This window comes from Vipera ursinii (genome assembly GCF_947247035.1).
Source record: "Vipera ursinii genome assembly, chromosome: 2".
In the NCBI taxonomy this organism is placed as follows: Eukaryota; Metazoa; Chordata; class Lepidosauria; order Squamata; family Viperidae; genus Vipera; species Vipera ursinii.
Genome location: NC_139513.1, coordinates 153,663,232 through 153,685,089, shown reverse-complemented (window position 1 = coordinate 153,685,089; position 21,858 = coordinate 153,663,232). Strand labels below are relative to the sequence as shown.

Below are 21,858 nucleotides of genomic sequence, written 5' to 3'. Positions count from 1 at the left end.
GAAGCATAGGATGCAACATGCAAGTTTACACCAAATATCCCTGGGGTTAAAAATAATTGTTTACAAAGATATTCAGTTTTAAAACTCAAATGTAATAAAATATATGAAATGGCTAGAGGATGATGCAAATATTTTTTTAAAAAAGGGACCAGAGACTATCAGATATCATATTCCAGCACAATAGCAGGAGTCTTTGCAAGAGAATAAGGCAAAATATTCTGCTAAAGGGAGTCTAATGAGTCTAATGTTAGTTTATCTTGACATGAAAATAGAAGAAATTAATTCTGGAAATTATTATAAAGATGAAATTCAAATACTAAGGCTGAAATCAGGAGAATGTTAAGGTATGTGTTAGTATTTATATGCTACACAGACAACAGGTAAATTGGGATAACCTGGGTCATTGATATGTGTACCTAGAAATGTAGACTTAATTATTTATGTGGATTTTAATGGCATAATTATCCCAGGTTTTGAAATATTGAACTTAAACATCAAAGACTTTTTTGAAATGGCAATTTTCCTTCTGGGTTGTGTGTCACACGATACGATCCAGAATAAGCACTGACTAGAACTACTTAAATTAATTTATAAATAAAGAAAAAGAAGTCATCTTTAGATGAATATAGCTGATTAAAAATGAAGAGTGGAACTAAAACAACCAAAACAAAGCCAAACCTTGAACTTAGAAGAAAAAGCAAAAACATTTATTTTAATTTGCTGCATTTATAGAAGTACTGAAAGGTAAGTGTAAACCCCAGAATATTCACTTTTAAAAATATGTGTGTTCACTGATGTACATTTAATGAACATGTTCACCAAATACAGAATGGAAGTACATTTTCTTAATACTTAGAATTTGCTTTCCTATTTTCAGAAAGTAAGTTCTGTTCTGTAGTTGAAATCTAATAATAGAAGACAAATTTCCTAAAAATGAAAATAATAGCTTCATTTTATACCATCACAAAAGATGGAATGGTTTATATTTCTTTGCACCTGACAGTTTTCTTTCCTATGCTGACTTCCCCACCCACCCACCCACCCACGCTATCTATTTCTGAATTCCCCTGCACCCCTTAATTATGTTTTTCCCCCCTTTCCAAGCTTTTTCTCCCTCAGGGAAAAACAACAACAACAATCCACAATGAAGTCTTCCCTTGTGCTGACAGTGCTGCTGTCCTTACTAGTGGCAAAACTACGTCGTGGTTACTGTATTGAGTCTTTGGAGCAACAGATGCCCAGCGGAGTCCAAACAAAGGTGAGGCAAACTGAAATGTTATTGAATATATAGTGTGGCAGTTTGCTAAAGAACACACACAGCTACACCCCCCCACACACACCTTCCTGTGCTCCCTCTGCTTTAAATCTATGTATAAAATCGTACTGGCATATTTAGGGAGGATGTCTCAGAGGGACTATAGAACTTGTCTGCAAATGGAGAAAGGCATACCTATATTCCTTGACCTATGATCACAGTTGGGACTGGAATTTCTGTTGCTAAGCAAGGCAGTTGTTAAGTGAGTTGTGCCCAGTTTTGCAACTTTTTTTTTGCCATGGTTGCCGTGGTTGTTAAGCAGGAGTTAAGTGAATCACAAGATTACATTATCCAACACCCCCAAATCTCTCCCCCTCCCCAGTGTCTGAAATTGCCAGTTTGGGGCTGATTTTGGCATTTCCCCCCAAACTTAAGGTATTTGTTCAGGATGTTGAGTAGGAATTCTTGAGGAAGCAGAAACATCTTTGGATCAATGGTACTTAAAGCTGTAGGAAATAGTACTGGGAGAAATTAGCACAATGGCTAATTTCAAGCTAAGAAATAGTATACACACACACACACACACACACACACACAAACACAGACCAGGGACGAGCTGGGCAAACAAGCATCCTTGGGATGCAGGTAGCACACAAAACCATGCCCCCTGATGATAGCTTCCTCTTGTGAGGACCACTTTAAGTTTTTAAATAATAACAGCCCTCATCATCATATTCTCAATCATCCTTCCATCCTCTTGCAGTAAATACTCTCAACTCTAGTAATTGGCTGCCTGTATTGTATTTGAAAGAGGGACGCAGTGGCTCAGTGAGTTAGGACGCTGAGCTTGTCGATCAGGTCGGCAGTTTGGCGGGTCAAATCCCGAGTGCCGCATAGCAGAGTGAGCGCCTGTTACTCGTCCCAGCTTCTGCCAACCTAGCAGTTCAAAAGCACATAAAATGCAAGTAGAAAAATAGGGACCACAACGATGGGAAGGTAACAGCGTTCCTTGCGCCTTTGGTATCTAGTCATGCCGGCCACATGACCACGGAGACGTCCCCGGACAAGCGCTGGCTCTTCGGCTTTGAAACGGAGATGAGCACTGGCTCCTAGAGCCGGAAACGACTATGTGTGGGGGAACCTTTACCTTTACACACACACACACAAACACACACAGAGATATTTTTTAAAAAATACCACTAATTTTTTGGGAGAGGGCTTTTTGATTTTTTAAAAATTATGCTACAATATTGTTTAATTTCAATGTACTTTTATTTAAATAATATTTTAAAGTGCAAGATTATTTCATTAAGCAGGAAGGAATGATGACATGGCTGAATGCAAATGTGCAAAACACAAAATATGGAATAGCAAGTAAATCTGTTAGCTTTGAGTATGAATAGGATAAGAAGAGATACAACAATTGCTTTTGTTGCTTATAACTTGTATTTTTTCTTCTTCTGTTCAGTTATGTCTGATTCTCAGAGACTGCCTGGACAAGTCCCTTCAGTTTTCTTGGCAAGGGTTTCCAGAAGTAGCTTACTATTGGCACTTTTTTAGGGCTGAGAGAAAGTGACTGGTCACCCAGATGGCTTTGTGATTAAGGCAGGACTAGAACTCACCTTCTCCCAGTTTCTAACCTGATGCCTTAACGTCAGTGCCAAACTTTTTCTCACAGCCTGTATGTAACTGTCTTACATGATGGGTTTATTGTTGTGTCTATCTTGTTCCTCATTGACAAGATAGTTAATCTTGTTGTTCGTCCAGAACTAAGTTAACTGAGATGTATTAACACAAATGTGTTGATGCCACCAGGTAATAGACTATCTAAGTTTGCCTTTTCTTGGTACTTCCTCAGTCCATAGCTATATTTTAATTACTGGCTCCATTGAGTCCCTCTGAACTTTTTCCACACATCTTTGGAATGCTTCTCCTGTATGTCACTTTACCAAACTTTACCAAACTACAGAGCTAGCTCATCAAATGGAGCCTCTTTTTCTAGGATGTCTTTTTTGATATTTATTTTAGCAAGGGGATTTCGTTTTTAAAAATGTGCCTCTTCCCATCCTGCAAAATCTGGTGGTGCAGTCCATTCTGAAATTTCTGCAGTCTACAGGTAGTCCTCGACTTACGACCACAGTTGCGCCCAAAATTTCTGTTACTAAGTGAGACAGTTGTTAAGTGAGTTTTGCCCCATTTTATTACTTTTTTTGCCACAAATGTTAAGTGAATCACTGCAGTTATTAAGTCAGTAACATGGTTGTTCAGTGAATCTGGCTTCCCCATTGACTTTGCTTGCCAGAAGGTTGCAGAAGGGGATCACGTGACCCCAGAACACACCAACCATCATAAATACATGCCAGTTGCCAAGCATCCAAATTTTGATCACATGACTAGGGATGCTGCAATGATTATGTATGAAAAATGGTCTAAGTTATCTTTTTCAGTGTCATTGTAACTTCTAACAGTCACTAAACAGACTGTTGTAAGTCAAGGATTACCACTCTCTTCTAAACATTCACAGACCACATTTAAGGCCTGTCATGCATTTATTGAATACAGTAGTTCCTGGCAGAATAAGCTAAAACTTTCCTTTTTCATCAGGCTGACCTGGACTGATGATGGGTTTTTAAAATGTTTTAATTTTTAATTGTTTAGTTAATTTATTTTGGGGCTGTTTATTTAATTTCTTTTAACTTTTGTATTGTTGCTTTTGTTGTTGTTAGCTGCCCTGAGTCCTTCGGGAGATAGGGCGGCATATAAGTCCCATAAATAAATAAATAAAACTCACATCAACTTTCTCTTTCCAAATCTATAGAAGGAGACTGTCATCTTGTAGGTGGGCCAGAATCTAATCTGATACAAAAGGGACATTCATTCGTACATATAAAAAGAGGACATTCAATAGAGGATGAGGTACAATTTCCCTCTTCCTCCCATTTCGGTTTTAAAAAGGGGCTTTATGCATTTTAATTTGCTTTTGGGGGCAAGGCCTGCAAGGAGTCTTAAATGGCTTCTTTTGTCGAATCCCTTCTGAATTAGATCCGTTGAGGATAAAAAGCTCTGGGAAATCCATTTCTGTCCTCTGCCATCATAATCTCTTCTTGTTATTTCTGTGCAGTCCAAAATAGGACTCAAATTACCACAGCCTTACCGCTCTTAAAGCAATTCCTTATTTTTGGATGTTCTTGAAATTTGGATACAGTTTGCTCTGTCCCCTCCCTCAAATTGCTTTACTTACAGCAGCCACCACCAAATTAAAGTAGTGTTCTTTTCTTCTTCTAGGCTGATTAACATATTGTATAAGGAGCGGTAATTGGCAGCTTTTTAAGTGAAAATCTGCTCTTACCTGGAATTACAATTGAATTGGCATCCGAAGGGAGAGATTTCATTAGGGTTTGGAGACATTACTTGTTTAGCTGGTATTGTCAGTATATTGGTAGCTACTTCTCAGAAAGCACAGTCAAAGATAGATGAAGAATCTTAACACTCACACGAAGTTTTCTACGGTAGGTCTGGAATTTGAGAAGGTGGGGGGTTAGCTGTGGAAATTGGTGTTCTGTTCTCAGAATATTCGGTGAGGAGAACAAGAGAGGAGCCAAAACTTCTGGAAGCTGCAGCTACTGGAAAGGGAGTTTTCTGCCAGAAATACAAGGGAGAAGTACTTTGTTACACTTCCTATTAAATCCAGGGACAAGTCAGTCAATTGTCTAGGTCAGGGGTGTCAAACTCAATTTCATTGAGGGCTGCATCAGCATTGCAGTTGCCCTCGGGCTGGGTGGTTGTGGCCTGGGTGGGCGTGGCCTACTGGGTGGGCGTGGTTAACATCGTTCGCATCAAGGGTGCCTATGGGGGCCCGGGCAGGAGTGGGACAGGTCTGAGGGTCTCTGGCAGAAGGAGGGTCTCTGGGCCAGGGCCAAGGCAGTGGGGGCCGTTCCCTCACTGTTTCCAGGATGGCTTCGTGGGCCGCATGAAACCACTTCACGGGACGGATCTGGCCCCCGGGCCTTGTGTTTGACATGTCTGGTCTGGGTTGACCAATTGATAGGTGATCAACCCACTTGGAAATTTAAAAAATGGCTGTGGAAACCTGGGTTTTGGTCTTCCTCTAAGAGAGATAAAGGGTAGTTTCCCAGTTGCACTAAGACTGACAAAATCATTGGGACCCACAGTTTCCCCTCATGGACCATGTCATTTCAGGTTACCCCTCCCATGTATATCAACTTATTGTCCCTCACTTGCACAGAGCATCTAGAAGTGGGATAGAGAAAAAAAACTTTCAGAGCTGTGGGTGGAGAATAGCATACAGGAAGTAAGTTGGAAATCAAGTAAAGTTATTATGTGGATTATAGAGTATTGAGGCGGGACATAAAAATGAGGCATAAAGAAAATGCGTGTATTAGTTAGAAAAGAACAAGGAAATGGAAAATGCCAAACCATGAGTTCATCTGTCTCTCACACCTATTTAGTCAAAGCACAGAGTTCAGTTACATCTAACCACATATGTCTCGTTTGTAGCTAACCACAAAGATGGTGCTGGAAACTTAGGTGCTTCTGCAAGGAACCTGTGACCTCGATCAGTGAACGGTTGCAAGATATTTAGCTAAATTCAGCATAGCAACAAGGGGGGCTGGGGGCTGTATGACAAGGGGAGATGGGGTCTGTAATTCAAGTAACCAATCAATGCTCATAAGTTACATTTCTGTTTTTTGCTACTTTTGAAGACTATATATGTACTTGCTTTTTCATGAGAACTTGTTCAGACATTGATATTGCTTTTTGCTCTGAACCTTTTGCGCAAAATAAAACAAACTTCTTTTGATTCTGGGGTCTTGAGTCTCTTGATTCTGCAACAGTATAGAAATCAACTGTTAGTTAACGTTTCTTAAATGTAAACACACTGTTTACCAAATATTATGGTGTTTATGTTAAAAAATTAATAAAACATATTTTTTTTAAAAAAGATACAGGATGTAAGTGAAGTCCTCTGGAAATGTCTAGCAGACCATCTTTATCCTGGGGCAAAGAAATGATGATGGTGGCTATATCTTCAATTCATAGTACTTGTGTGGAATTTGATTTTTGTAGCACTTGCCGTCAACCCTACTAGGGACCAGGAAATCATCTCCACAGGAAGGCTAAAACTACTTTTATTGAAATTGGCTATAATAGCAGAACATTACAGATCTAACTGTGCTGTACATTCTCCTCCTTTTTGTTCAGTAAATTAGGGAGGCTTCTGCCTGAACTGCTTCTAAATGTTAACTCTTTGTCCTAGAGTTTTAAAAAAATGCTTTAGCACCTTTGTCTAGGATGGCTCTGCATATCTCCATCAAGGTCAATCTCCTGACTCACTACACCTGTTGAAGAATCTCATAGCTTTTCTTGCTACTTATTGTTTCTGAAACATTTTCCCCATAGTTCAACACATGGTTCTCCAGGATGTGAGGTAACAGTAAGGTCTTTAGAATGACAATAGCAGTGATTTATCGCTATGGGGATTCTGGCTGTTTTGGGGGAGTGGAATTGTCATCTAATCCAAGACGATTTCTCCAAAACGGGTACCTTCTAAGAGTGTTGCACTAAATATCTTTCATCCCCAACCTTTTGTTAGTTTGTGGTGACGAATTAGAAATTTCAACATGTCTGAAGAAATTCAACTGTAGGGAAGGCCATGTTTTCTTGGGGATTTGAACATTTGCAAACAAAATGCAATTCATCATCTGGTATCCAAAATCCATTGTGGGTAGTATTATTTTGAGGATCAATCAAAGCGAGACATAAAAATGTGTACAAGCTATACAAGCTGTGACAAAACTTAAGGAGTGGAGTGGAAACAAAGCCCTTTTTATAAAGATCAAGATCAAACCAATAAATCTTAATGGGAAATGTGGTGGTATCATTTCATACCTTTCCTTCAGGGATAAGAAACATTCAGAAAATTTGAATGTTAGAAAATTTTGGGGAATAGGCTGGAGAGAAGCCTATTTAGTTAAGAAAATTTATATGGCCGTCAATCTCACTCTCAGTGACTGGGTGGCTTATAAGGATAAAAGCCCAATACAAAAACAAAAAGTAATACCTCTTCCCCAACAATCAAATGAGCCATTTGATGGGCTCCATCCCACTCTGGGATCCCCAGGCCTGTTGGCAAAACCAGATCATTTAGGGCAGAGCCCCCCGACTTTTTGGGCCCCAGGGACTGTTTCTGTGGAGAGAGGGTTTTCCACGGACTAGAGGAGGCATGGGTGTTGTGTGCTGCCTGCATCCAGCGAATGGGGCTTTGCTTGTTTGTGCAGGCCGGTTTTTGACATGCTGTGGATCGGTGTTGGTGCACGGACCAGGGGTTGGGGTCCCCTGCTTTAGGGCCTTACGAAAGAGTGTTGAAGTGGGGGGCAATTTAACTGTGGGGTGGATGTTCCACAGGGAGGGAGCCATCATAGAGAAGGCCCTTCTTCTTGGCCAGCTAGACAGACCTCCTTAGGAGAGGGGATTCATGACATTACTTGCCTCCATACTCTAGTGGGTTGGGGAGATGCAACTGGGAAAAGATAGTCTTTCAGGTAACCTGGTCCTAAGGCATGTAGGGCTTTGAAGTTAACAACCAGCAACCTGAAGTGAAGACAAGAATCCTGTAATTTCTTGGAATGAGGATAGGGTTGTTTATTTAGCAACTACATATTGGATTAATGAAGTTTACTATATATTTATTCTGCTCAACAAATGAAGCAAGATAGCCTTTAAAATTTTTGGTTTTGCCCTTTGTTGGACTGAGCTTCAAATAAGAAAGAGCTGAGAGGTTGCAGTAGGCATTTTCAACTATGATTTTGCTACCTGCACGGTACAGATTATGAGGAATTATACTTTGAAAATACTTGAAAAGGGTTGTGCCTAAGAGATGGGATCAAGATGGAAATAGAATGTTGAGAACGGGGAAAATACTAGTTTATGTATTGCTAACATCAATTTTGATATCGTGTTGGTTTTTCATTTCAACAGATGAACCCAAATCTCTATAAGCTGCCACTATCCTTGCTCCGACGATTGTATGGTGGCCAAGGGATATCCTATGAGGCACTGCTGAGGCTGTCAGGCAAAGAAGAAATCAGTAAGTAATCACTAAGAAAACAGCCCCAAAACAACTCAAGAATGTTTGATAAGTTGAAAGGTTTTTGTCTATGTTTTGAGTGTCAAGTCAGCCTTATAATAGCATCTAATATTCAGCAACAAGATAGCCTGTACATGTTTTTGAATGGAATGAGAGTATTTGCTTCCTTCATACCCTCAGATTAAATGAGGGAGAGATTTTCAGTGAAACACAAAAATGTACAGCTAGGCATTCAACAAGTCACAGTAGAAACAGGTTACAATGGTATTAATTTTCTCTGAGACGGGAGAATTCCGCAAAGGATTTGTGAATATTTCTAACACTACAAAATGCAATGTGTATAACAAGATAATAAAATTCCTTTTGTTGTCTTAATAGTGTCAACATTTTAATCCCTCAAATTTACAACTCATTTATTTCAATATATTCATGCTGAAGTCATAGATTGATGAACAGTTTACATATACAAGGGGCTATAATACAAAAAACAGGGAGAAAAATGATAAAATATAATAGATACATAAAGAGTCAAATGTGTAGAAAAGGAATCATTATTTCTAAAGGCTTAGTGTCCACCATACTAGTAATTTGACAAACAAATCGCATTACTTTTAAAGGTTTAATAAGGTTATTCTCTGCAACTTTAAATATACATAATGTGTATATAATAGTACAGGTAGTCCTTGACTTACAACCATTTGTTTAGTGACCGAAGTTACAGCAGCACTGAAAAAAGTGACTAATGACTGGTCTTCACACTTAATGACCGCTGCAGTAGCCCCATGGTCATGTGATCGACATTCAGGTGCTTGGCAACGGGGATGTATTTATAACAGTTGCACTGTCCCAGGATCAGTCAATCACCTTTTGTAGCTTCCCAACTGTGGCAACAAAGGTAATAAAATGGAACAAAACCCAATAACTAACAATCTGAATTGGTCTCTCCACACGTCATCCTTAGTGAAGCGTGCATTTCCTGCGTCAGATGAGGAGAGCACATCTTTCTCCTTCTGTCCTGGCTGCTTTTTACAGAGGCACGATTGAGAGAATTGTAACAAACTGCATCACTGTCTGGTTTGGTGGCAGCAGATAGAAAGTCCATACAGAGAATGGTAAGGACAGCCGAGAAGATCATAGGAAGCTCGCTCCCTGGTATTCAGGATGCTCCTTGGTATTCATTATGTGCTTAGGGCTCAAAGCATTGTTAGAGACCCCACACACCCACTTCACGGTCTGTTTCTGTTGCTCCCCTCTGGGAGGAGGTTTTGAAGTATTTCTAGCAGGACTACCCGATTCTGTAATAGCTTTGTTCCCTATGACATCCGTCTGTCAAACTCGTAAGATTCGTTTTTCTCTCAATGCACATGTATACATAACCCGAACTAGACTGTTGATTCTCAGTGTCAGATGATATATGTGGGTATCTGCATAATTCTGTATGTATTTATTTATTTTTGTCATATTTATGTAGTGTATATTGGAGGTGGTGACCCTCTGAGAGCTGAATGCAATGAAATTTCATTTTAATGTATGCCGATTAGTGTACATTCAAAGTGACAATAAAGTTGTTATTCTATTTCTATTCTAATAACTGCCTTGCTTAGCAACAGAAATTTTGGGCTCAATTGTGGCTGTAAGTCGAAGACTACCTGTACATTTTAACTCAGGAGGGGTTAAAAATGGACTTGTTTTTCAACTGTACGTCATGTACTCCAAGAACTGGGTTTACTTTAAAAACTGTTTCTTCTATCTTAAAGAAGCTAAGTGTAGTTTGAGATTAGATAAATTTTGTTAACTCCATCTGTTCAAAAGTAGTAAGTGAAATAAGAAAATGGAGAGTAGAAGTGAAATGATTTAGAATGGGAACAGAGTTTGGGAATTAAAAATGTTGGAGAAAGGAACAGCAGAGAGAGAAAGAGAAAATGTATAAATGACAGAAGGAGACTGCATGTCTTTCTATGGTTGTGTGTGCATTAAGTTTGTAGTTACATGTATAACTTATAAACTTAACTTATAACTTAACTTATAAAAAAATCTATCCATATTAGATTTTGATGATTGGAGGAGGCATGGATTTTTAAACAGAAAACCCAAACGTAGTGATATTGTCAATGCTGCAAACATTGACACGTTTTTGCACTGACAATATAGGAGGCAGCCTTTTGCTTTGAATCACAAAAACGTGGGTGGAATGCAACTGGATGTTTTGACAAGATAAGGGGTGGCTGGAGGGGAAGTGAGACTTCTGTGTTGAATTAATTGGTAAATGTAATTCATGACGTGTAAATAGGGGAGGGAAATTCTGTGTGTAGTGGGGAGGAGAATTCAGATTCTGGCATCCATCAATGAGTGCCGATGCTCCATTTCTGCTCATTATAGACTTTTTAGAATAAATAATCATGCAGTACTCTTTGATGTGTCTTTTTAATCGGAACCATGACAGATGTATTTTCATGATAAATTGCAGTGTGTATCTATGCTCCATTCTTCATTAAAATGGGATATGGTTAGAGTTAGGGTTTTGGTGCATTTGAGCCTTCTGCTTTGTATTTGTTTTCAGATCCCCAGACCCTTGCCTCTTCCCAGAAACGTAAGTTAATCAGTTGATCTCTGCAATCAGCACTGCTTTCTCTATGTTTCAGTCACTGACGGAATAAACTTTAGTAGTACAGGTCCATCACTGGAAAGGATAAGGTGGAAGGATAACTTCAGCCATGTAGTTGTAAGGTGAAGGCACATTTGAACTGAAGTCCCAAAGTGCTTTTCCAAGAGGCAACTGGATTCTCTTGTTCAGTTTGAATCCAAAGAAAGTCCAGTTGCCTCTTGAAAAAGTACCTTTGGAACAACCATGACCTGGATGACTGAGAATCTCTATAGACATTAGAATTGAAGAGAAAATCATTTTGGCACTATTTTAAATGCATTCCTACTCTTTCAAAACTAACCAGCTTTGTGCTATCTGCAGCCAGCTCTGAGTTTAGGGAATTTTTGTTTCACCTGTTTCCCTTTTAAATTTAGCATTTACCATGGTTGTTCATTGAGGTTAGGATTTCCAACCACATTACAGTTCTAGTGGAGAATTCAAGTCTGAGAATGACAGATTCAAGAATTTTATTCTAGTTCTTAGTTAGGTCCAATGGAGGATAATATAGATCAGGGCTTTTCAACCAGTGGTACGGGTACCACCTGTGGTACATTGGCACCTGGAAGGTGGTACACGACCATCCTAGAAAAGTGGTAGTGGGGGAGGGGAATGAGCTGAACCGGTGGCAGCACCACATAAGCCTAAGCAAGAGATGGCAGCACCGCACAAGCCTAAGCAAGAGATGGCTGGAGTGGTGGTACTCGGATGTTGCCATATTCTAAAAGTGGTACAATGGTTGAAAAGGTTGAAAAGCCCTGATATAGAGAATAAGATACAAGGTTGGAAAATGAAGACATTAAGTCTGCGTAGTAAGCTTTAGTTCAGAGAGATTTTTTAGATCATTAAATACATTTCTGATTTTCCAGTATACGAAAAAGACTTGTCTGCATAGCAAAATCCATTTTTGCTAGAAGTTTTTGTACCTGTATGTCACAATTTAATGTACACATACAAAAATGCATATCTTAAGAAAAAAAATTACATAGGATATCTACTGAGTGTACATAGATCTGAATTTTACTATGAAAAGTATGAAAAAATGTTTGGGAAAAATATTTCCACCCCCCCTAAAAATTAACATTAATATTTGAACTGACTTTTTCTAAGAAATGTGTGGATTATGGGACTAAAAGTAACTTTCACATCGAGTAGAATTACAAATCTCCCTTTGGATCCTTTGTCTCCCCAGCTACATCTCTAATATTATGTAAAATGTGAAGATGTTCAGGAAAGGAGATAGAAAAACATGACTGAGAATAGCTGTAGCCAGCATGGCTCCTGGATAAGTCAAGGGATTTTGACATCAGAATGTACCAACCAGGACAAAGGATTGTTCTATTGTTGTTCTATTATTAAGTTACATTGAGTTCCATTCAGTTTATTTGCCTCTTCAAATGTTTAGGTTTACAGTATTAAAAACAAAATTAATCACCCCAACATGAAACAACTCTTTTTTATTGAATGATTGAAATAATCTGCTTTCAGTTAGTTATTTTATTGACTGAATTACCACAGAAGCTAAGATAGGATAGTAACAAGCCATGAGCCAAAAATGATTCAGATGGTGTCTCTGAGCGACACTTACATTCATCCCCAATACTTTGCAATGAAATATTCTACTTTGTTAATCAACAGCCCATTCTAGAAACTTATTTAATATAGATAAAAGTGGACTGTTATATACAAACATGCAGTTATTACCATCGTGCCATATTCAGAATTATCTCTGAAATTCAGAATGCAGTAAATAAGCCTAGCAGATGATTTACAAGGGCTACATTAACTCAAGACTGTTGCTTTTTTCCCAGTTGGTTGAAAACTGTTTGGTCTAATAAACTTAATATTTCCATAGGAGACATGCATGATTTCTTCGTTGGACTGATGGGCAAAAGGACCATAGAGCCAGGTAGGTGTGTTTGTGAACTGAGGATGCATACACTTCCTTAAGGGTCCTTTGTGAGTAGAGTAGAATGGAACAGAATTCTTTATTGGCCAAGTGTGATTGGGCACACAAATGTCCAAAGTGAAAAGTGAGACACAAGCAATCCCAGCATATCTTCTACCTGCTCACCTGATCTGTGTCCTTTCTCTAGCTGTGGAGGTGGTTGTTGATAAGCAGAGGAGTGGTTGCGGTCCTCATTTAGGGACAGGAAGTTGGATCAGACAGGCCTTTCATCTGATCTAGTGAGAAAGCCTGTCTTATATTCCAAATTAAATTCAGAAGAATATCAGAAGAAAATCCATGTATTTGTGGTGGTTATTTAAATAATGAAATAGAAACGCTGCTGAGTCACATCACAATTCAAAAGAGGCATAAGAAGGTAAACAGTACCCTATTACATACTTCCAGAAAAGAGGGAGGGACTGTCTTTGTCCCCAAATGCATATCTAACCCTGCTAGCATTTCCATACAGACCTGGAGCTCCCTTCAATTGCCAAATTTAATTTTCTATTGATTTGATGGAATACTAATGTAATACAATGTAATGTTTATTTCACCCAAAGACTATATAAAATACTGTATAGTAGACCACCTGTGTGTATGTGTGTGTGTGTGTGTGTGTGTATGTATGTATGTGTATATGTATGTATATCTGTGCTTGTTTGTGTGTGTGTGTGTGTGTGTGTGTGTGTGCGTGTGTGTTTCCTGGTCAGACTGGTTTGTGGCCTGGAAGTTAATACAGCTGTCTACTATGCAGGCTGCCCAGGTTCGAATCCCATAAAGGGTATGGCTAGCTGATGAGAGCTAAAAAGCTTGTAATAGCTATTCTAGTCTCCCATTTAACTCTTTGTCAGCAAAAAAGAAATTTGAATATATATATTCATGTTGAGAAAAACAGTTGAACACCAGGATAATATAAAAAAACAACTGTTTAATAAACTTAGCTTTCATCGGAATGCCAGTTAGCCGACGAAAGCTAAGTTTATTAAACAGTTGTTGTTTTTTCATATTATCCCGGTGTTCGACTATTTTTCTCAAAACACACACACACACAAACACACACACACACACACACAATGTTAACCAGTATGAGGCATTCTATCACTTTATGTTACTTTCATATTAAAACTTTCATCTGCCCAAACTCTTCTAAGTGCAGGGGAAAGGGACATAACTAATGAAAAGTGCGTTGCAATATTGTGATTCAAGTTCTGCCCCTTATGTACTTGTGACATGCAGTACAAACATAAAAAAATAAAGCCTGCATTGTTATATCATGATGCATATTTTTATCATTTAGGTGTCCTCCTCATTAGGAATGGCTATCTCTGCCGACCACCACAAGATTACTGTTATCATTATGGAAATTTGATATTCCTACATCTTTTCTCGATTACATTTTATGCTGTACTATAAGAAGAAAAGCCTCTTCTCTTTCCCCCTTCTTTCATGGCAATTTTTGGACATTAGAAAAGGACAAACCTAATTCTGTGTTTTTTTTTCCTTCTTGTTCCTTCAGCTTTGAATTTTCCTTCTTGATTTAACTTTACCTCTCCCTATTACCAAAGTTGAGCAATCAGGCACAGAACTCTTTGCTTGTGTCCTCTTGTCAGCCATAGGAAAAATCGAATCGGGTTTCCATCAAACGAATGGGAGCTAAATGCTTTGGCTAGAAACCAACTTTCCTTATACTTTAATTCTAGATAATTCCATGGAACTCAGTAAGGAAAGATTTGCTGGCTTGAGTGACGTAAAGTACTCGCCAAGTGCAGAATGAGGTAAGGAAAGAGGGGGTCAAAACTCAAAACTTTCAAATGGGGTAAAAAGAGAAATTCTTGCAACAGTTTTTATAGATTTTTTACTCTTTACAAGATTTAAAATATGCAAACAACTTCACATATGGTAAAAGCACACACAAGCATTCATACAATTTCTTACATATATTTGTATGATTTAAGTTGAAGCAGATATGAACAGAGTGTGACTGTGATATTAGCGGTCTCCCGTCATTTTTTTTTAGGGTAGGTTAGATGAACGCTGCGGATGCAGCAAGTCTGGTGAGTAACCTGCCAGCGAGCAAAGTCTAGAGGCGGTTGAATTCTCTAGAGCTGAAATAGGCAAATTTGTAAATAAAAATATTTGTAAAATGTAAAATATCTTAATGGTTTCTGCCTAGAGTCAAATTACAAGTCTAATTCCGATGTGGCCTTTCAAATATCCATATGTCCACAAGATAGCATCACATTCAAGCAGTTTTCTCTACATCTTCTTTGCTTTCTAGCGATTATCTGGATTTTTGTCACCCAAATAGGGTAAGTCTTAACCACTCAGGATTTAGAAGATGTGTTTTGGGTGAAATTTGTATGCTTGTTCTTCTGTCAAAGTTTACCTTCACTTTTGGACTGTACCCAATGCCAGTTTACTATGCTCTTTATACTTCCCTGAGCAATGAGTGGTTCCAGGGGTAAGCTATTCAGGCTCAATGAGAAAGCGTTAGAGACTGATGGAGTCTTTGTAAAAGTCACTTAATTTTTTAAAAGGTAACAGTGGGGAACAGAAGCCAACAGTCAACAGGGGAAGACAACTTGGACAGCGTACATACAGTCTATATAATTTGTGATTGGGAGCCACCCAGAGTTTGTCATAAGATGGGCAGCTATATAAATGTTTTAAATCAATAGGTAAAATTAAGTATAGGCTGCATTCTCTAGCGGTTTCCCAACTTTTTCTTCCCACACATTCTTCTATTTCCTTCCCTGCTGGAATGTATATCATATTCTGCAAGCTGCACTTAATACGCACTGAAGTAAAAATATTTTCTTTGCCCTTTGGGAAACCAGTTTCTGGCTTACTGTTAAAGCATTAGTTGATCAACATTACTAGTGATCCTTATGTATGTAACTAAAAACAGTCTTAACCAATTCTCAATGGTTTCAACCCTGAGATGTTAAATATTACATCTGATGAAAATGGTTGGCTGTAACTCCTACTGATGTGTCTTAGATGATTTCTTAGATCAGGGGTAGGCAACCTTGGCTCTTTTATGACTCGTGGACTTCCACTCCCAGAATTCCTCAGCCAGCTGGCTCAGGAATTCTGGGAATGGAAGTCCACGAGTCATAAAAGAGCCAAGGTTGCCTACCCCAGATATTTCTCACTAGAACTGTAAGCAGACATCTGATCTGCTTTGTCTAAGTCCCCGATAAAATATATCCTTGGAAATTTAGCAGTGCTTCATCAGTGATGATGAATTCATCTTGTAGTAAGTTCAGCTTTGCTGATGTCAAGTTAACATTACACAGAGTTGTGGGGCAGTGTTTTCCTTCAGATCCATCAAATTAAAATACCTGTGATGCATTTTTAAGACAAAGGAAAATCAAATTATTTTGGAACCCATAGATGATTTAAAATGATCACACTTGCTGCTTTCCAGTAATGGTCTCTCTACATCTTTTAGGCTGGTATCTATAAAATCAAATCCATAAATGAACAAAATTTCCCTATTCTCAAGTACTGTTTAGGTCAAATTAGGTTTTATTTGTAAATAACTTTCAAAGCCAATCATTCCAGATAGTGCTCTGGAATGATTTATTTATCATATTTATTTCTTGTAATTTCATGTAGCTATGCTCAGTCTGTATGCACATTATGCTAAACCATTGTGTATTTTATTATTTTTTTAAAGTTTTGCCAGTGTGTAACTTCCTCCAATACAGCTTGGCACACAGCAGCAGTTTCAGCCCAGGCAGTCTGCATCTTCCTGAAATCCTCGCAGGAAACTCTTCAAGGTTACCTCACAGTTGTTAGTAATTAAAAGTTATTAAGTATACAAGAAATAATTATTCCCATTATTAATAAGCACTGATAAATTAAATTAACAATATAGTTTTTCTCATGACACATCCAAGTTTTTGCTTTTGGCCTTAGCGTGCTACTCAAAGGACAGGTGTACTCCTTATCCTAAAAATGCCTACGACTCTCCAGTCATAAATAAACCAAGTAGGTTTTCCTATGTGTTAGTTCAACAAAATATCATTTTAAAAACCCTGTCCTATACAGGTATGCGCAGAACAGAAAATAACCTAGAACCTGCAGTAACAATTGTGTTAGGTGAGTTCTAAGGAACTATTTCAGAGCAGACACTGTTTGGTAGAACTGAACGTAGATAGTTCAAAGGTAGACCTTAGTTCTGGATTTGGGACAAAACAAATTCTGGAGTGGTGAGAGTTTGGCCAACCTGATACACCTCACCCTCTTTCCCCTCAGCAGTTTTTTGTGCAGGATTTTGGCCCAGGATGCCTGCCATCTCTTTTTTCCATTGCATTCCCTTCCCTTCACTATCACCACTGCTGTTATGCTCCAGGGCAGTATATGGTACCAGCCTGCTCCCATCTTCCCAGCATCTTCCCTCAACCATTAATGTTCTGAGCATTTTCACCATTCCCAATTCCAAAACATTTTTGTTCAGATACAATCCTCTTCCCTTTCCAATTTGTGCATGGATCAACACAATTGTAACATACATGTTTCAATTTGGGCACAGGCTACCTCAAAACGACTGTTTGATGCACAAAATGACTCTTGCACTGAATTTGGTGTGGGTTTTTTTTGAACATCCTAAATGTCTTAACTTTATATGTGAATGCAACCTTGTTCTCTTTGGTCTGGTTTATTATTATGTCAAAAGTACCTTTCCATCTGGTTGAATCCCTATCTACCTAATCTTCTGTGACGTAAGTTTTTTTTAACAGACAACTGCACTGTGTATTGCACTCAGCTTAGTAGTTTTTGCTTAATCTTTTCTTGTACAGGTTTCATGCAAGAGTGAGGACAAGCAAAAAGTCTGCAAGACTGCAAGAAACCAACACAATTAGATTTCATCCACCAAAGCCCAGTACACTTGCAGCCAAATCAGAAACTTTGATGTACCATGGAGCTTCTTCATCTTGTCCCAGGCTCCTCCCATGTTCTTTTCCTTAATTATGCTCTAATTCCAGCCTATAACTGATTGTAATGCTTTAGTGTTCACTGTTTGAATATTTTGACAATTATCCCTAGTCCTCATGGTGCTTTCTTCCCCTGTATACATATGTGAATCTTGCAGAATCTCTTCCATGTAAAACCATCCTTCTGCGCGTCCTTTTGTGGCACAGATTAAGAACACCTCAGTCTTCTATATTAACAGGGTTTTTACTTATGACCTGCCACTGTGTCTGTCTCATTCTTTGATATTTCAGATGACTGCTGTCATTATTGGAGAGGGGGACATTGTTTTCACAAAATCAGCAAACCAACACATTTACAAAATGGCACAAGTTACTGGCACAACGTACAGTAGATATCCAAATCTGGCTGTTGTTTGGGAGATCATGGTTTAGGATTGTGTTACATTTTTGCATTGGCCCTGTGGCAGTTTGTGCCATACATGTCCCAAAGATGCTTTTTCAAGAGGTAACTGGACTTCTTTTGTTTTTCCTTGAAGACGTTTTGCTTCTCATTCAAGAAGTTTCTTCACTGAAGTGAGGCATCTTTAAGGAAAAACAAAGAAAGTCCAGTTGCCTCATGAAAAAGCACCTTTGGGACAACCATGACCTGGATGACTGAGAATCTCCAAAGACATTGTGCCATGGATGTACAAAAGGCCACATTCATACATGGTCCAAAAGCATCCTACCACAATCCTAAGACCTTTGGAAACTGCTGATTTACAGAATAAGGACTAAATTAGATTTGATGGAATATTGAGCTGACATAGCATAAGGCAGGCATATAGGTCTGATAATAGATGATCTGGGCAATTCTCCAAAAAAGTCATCTTTCAAAATTTGGCTCTTCTAAGTTGGATACAGAACTACAAGTTTACAAACGTATAAAACATTACACCAGATAGTTCTAGATATAGGCCAGCGGCAATATCCTGTGCTAGTTGAACTTTCAACTCAACAAGGAAAGTTCTACGCACAGCTTATTAGAGTTGTCAAACCCAATGATTTTAGAAAGTGAAAGCCTAAACTTGGTGTATCTAAACAATAGTGGCATACCCTCTATACTGTGTATAATGAGATCTATCTACCTTTTCTATTTACCCATCTAAAGAAGTGTATGTGTCTTACTGGACAGACCAAGCTCTCGGTAAGCTCTTAACAAGAATCCAAACAACTAGAAATCGTTAATCCGCGAGACTTTGCACGTAACACCCATATTTCTAAGTTTGCCACTCCTTAGCATCGCCTTTGGGGAGACTCCTTACCACCTGAAGATGTGGTGATAGAGAACAGATGTGTCCAGTTTTTTCAGTCCACTTTTGGAACATGCATGGCAATGGGACTGAAGGCTTTTTGGAGACCACCTGCAATCATTCCCATTTATAATTCTAACTAAATCAGGGGGGGGAGAGAGAATCCTTTTGGACACTGGGAAGGTTTTCAAAGTGGAAATGGGGGATTTTATGACAGGCAAACGTGTCTTTAAACTCCTTTCTCGAGTCCCCTCAAACTCCCTGAAATACCATTGATATTTGTCAGAACAATCAAAGAATGCTGAAGAATCCGTGAGCAACGCTTTCCTGGCTGCATGTAACAATAGGAGAGAAGCAGAATTGATTTCTGCTATTAACATAGATGAATTTCTCTTGCTCTGCTCCAAGTATGTTTATTAAGCTTTTTTTGGGGTGGAGGAATTTATCCCAAGTAAATGTGCTTTGTCATTTAAAATGCCAAAATTAGTATAACTCAGGTAACTTAATCAACAATCAATGAAATAAAGAGAGCCAGTTTGGTATAATAGTTAAGGCACCAGGCTAAAACTAAGGAGACTATGAGTTCTAGTCCTGCCTTGGGCACAAAGCCAGCTGGGTGACCTGTGAGCCAGTCACTTTCTCTCAGCTCTAGGAGGAAGATAATGACAGATCACTTCTGAAAAACCTTGCCAAGAAAACTGCAAAGACTTTTCCCAGGCGGTTACCAGAATTCAAGATTGATTTGAAGTCATAAAAAGAAAGACTATCCTCGCTAAACATCAGACTATGTACGACGAAGGAGCTATTTCTTTTAATGAATGAAATAGCCCCACTTTCAACACGATATGTAGAAACTGCAGAGGGAACTCTGGACTCGCCAGCTCACAATGATGTAATTTGGTTTGCATAATTTCCAGATTTTGCTGCTCCTAAAGATGCCAAAGGGGCTAAAAAGTCAACCCTTTGTGCCATCACTGAGCTCCTTCCTCCTGGAGCAATCTTTGAAATGGAGAAGGAATTGGAACAAGATGAAGATTTTCCCACAAAAGATCTTTGCTTAGAAATGTGCGTATATGGTAAGCCTGTAGGAGTTCTTCAAAAGCACCGTGGTTTTTCCCTTTAAAGCCATAGGTGTCTTTTTGGAAGCTGAACAAAAACTGTTCCTGGTTGTTTCTGCAGCTACGTGCAATGAAGTGGCTGTGCGTGCAAAGGCAGCCAAGAGCACCTTCTGGACCAGTTCTGCAAACTCGCAAAAAGACACCGCCACTTTATTGCTTTCAAGAGGCCCTCCTGCAGAGCCATAGAGTATTGAAAGCTCTGTATGAAGCCCATCGTAACTTTCCAGTGACTTATAAGAGAGCAGTTGCTTGGTGAAGAACTGGCACTTTCCCACTTTTATGAACAGTATAGGCTTGAACACAAGCTCTTTATCAGTACTTCTGCCATCCTCTGGGTTTCTGCTACCATTGTTCTCAGCAGCTTGAGTTGATAAGAACAATCGTATCCAGGGCCTGACGCTTTGAAAATCTCAAGATTCTCTACTTTGAAGTACAGAAACCTCTGTTGGAAAACCACTGAAGTTGAATACCTCAAGAGTATAGATAATTCTTGACTTACGACCATTTTGCGACCGTTCGAAGTGACATGGTCACTGAAGACTTACCACTGGTCCTTGCGCTTACAACTCTCGCAGCATCCCCATAGTCACATGATCAAAATTTGGACATTTAGCAACCAGCATGGATTTATGATGGTTGTAATGTCTTGCTGTCCTGCGATTGCCATTTGCAACCTTCCCAGCTGGCCCCTGATAAGCAAAGTCAGCAGGGAAGACAGATTCGCTTAACAACTGCATTGAACCACTGCTGTGATTTGCTTGGGAAAAAGATAATAAAACCAGGTGCTATCGTTTAACCACCACATTGCTTAGCAAGGGAAATTCTCACCCCAGTTGTGGTTGTACATTAAGGAATCACCTGTATTTTCCATTGAGCAAACTGTTAGTCACGGGTGTCAATTTTTCAGAGGAGGAAAAGGGGGAGAAACACTAGTTTGTCTAAGGAAAAATCTTACTAGAATTAACTAGTAGCAATTGATTGAGATCTTTTGATCTCTCATAACATCATTCATTGGTAAATCTGAGCTGCTAGGTGGTGGAACGCAAGTTTCCCTTAGTATTACCACATATTAACTTTTCAACCCTAAAGTTTAAATCAGAAGGTTTAAAGAAATACGAAAAGAGAATCCAAGGGAAGTTCAGTGGTTTTTTAAAAAATAAAAACGCTTGGTATAGAGCAGTGATGGCGAACCTTTTAGAGACTGAGTGCCCAAACTACAACCCAAAACCCACTTATGTATCATTGGGTGCTGGGTGGGCGTGACCAATTGGGTGGGCGTGGCCCATTGGGTGGGCGTGGCTGCAGTGGTAATGGCAGACTGGGTAGGACTAAAAAGTTCAATCAATCAATTCCAACTTTGCGAGATCTTTTTTTTCCCATGAGGTTGAAATTGACTGATTGATTGAACCTTTTTTTTTTTTTGCACACGGCAGCGGAGGCCTAAAGCAAAAAGGTTTTATAAAACCCAGCTGAACGCCTAGGACTGGGGCGACAGGGCACGTGCCCACAGAGAGAGCTCTGTGTACCACCTGTGGCACGCGTTCCATAGGTTC

General features: G+C 39.1%; 1 protein-coding gene across 2 annotated transcripts; it reads left to right on the top strand.

Moving 5' to 3' along the window:
- The first annotated feature begins 906 nt into the window (after positions 1-906).
- On the top strand, positions 907-18,154 carry TAC3 (tachykinin precursor 3). 2 transcript variants are annotated; one of them, XM_083356664.1, is made up of 6 exons: positions 907-1,258; positions 8,255-8,363; positions 10,924-10,953; positions 12,860-12,913; positions 14,653-14,727; positions 17,761-18,154. In XM_083356664.1, exons 1-5 carry the CDS (start codon positions 1,145-1,147, stop codon positions 14,724-14,726), a joined length of 381 nt encoding a protein of 126 aa, XP_083212790.1. In that variant the 5' UTR covers positions 907-1,144; the 3' UTR covers position 14,727; positions 17,761-18,154. The 2 variants fall into 2 exon arrangements, with proteins under 2 accessions (XP_083212790.1, XP_083212791.1); XM_083356665.1 differs by lacking the exon at positions 14,653-14,727.
- Positions 18,155-21,858: the final 3,704 nt, after the last annotated feature.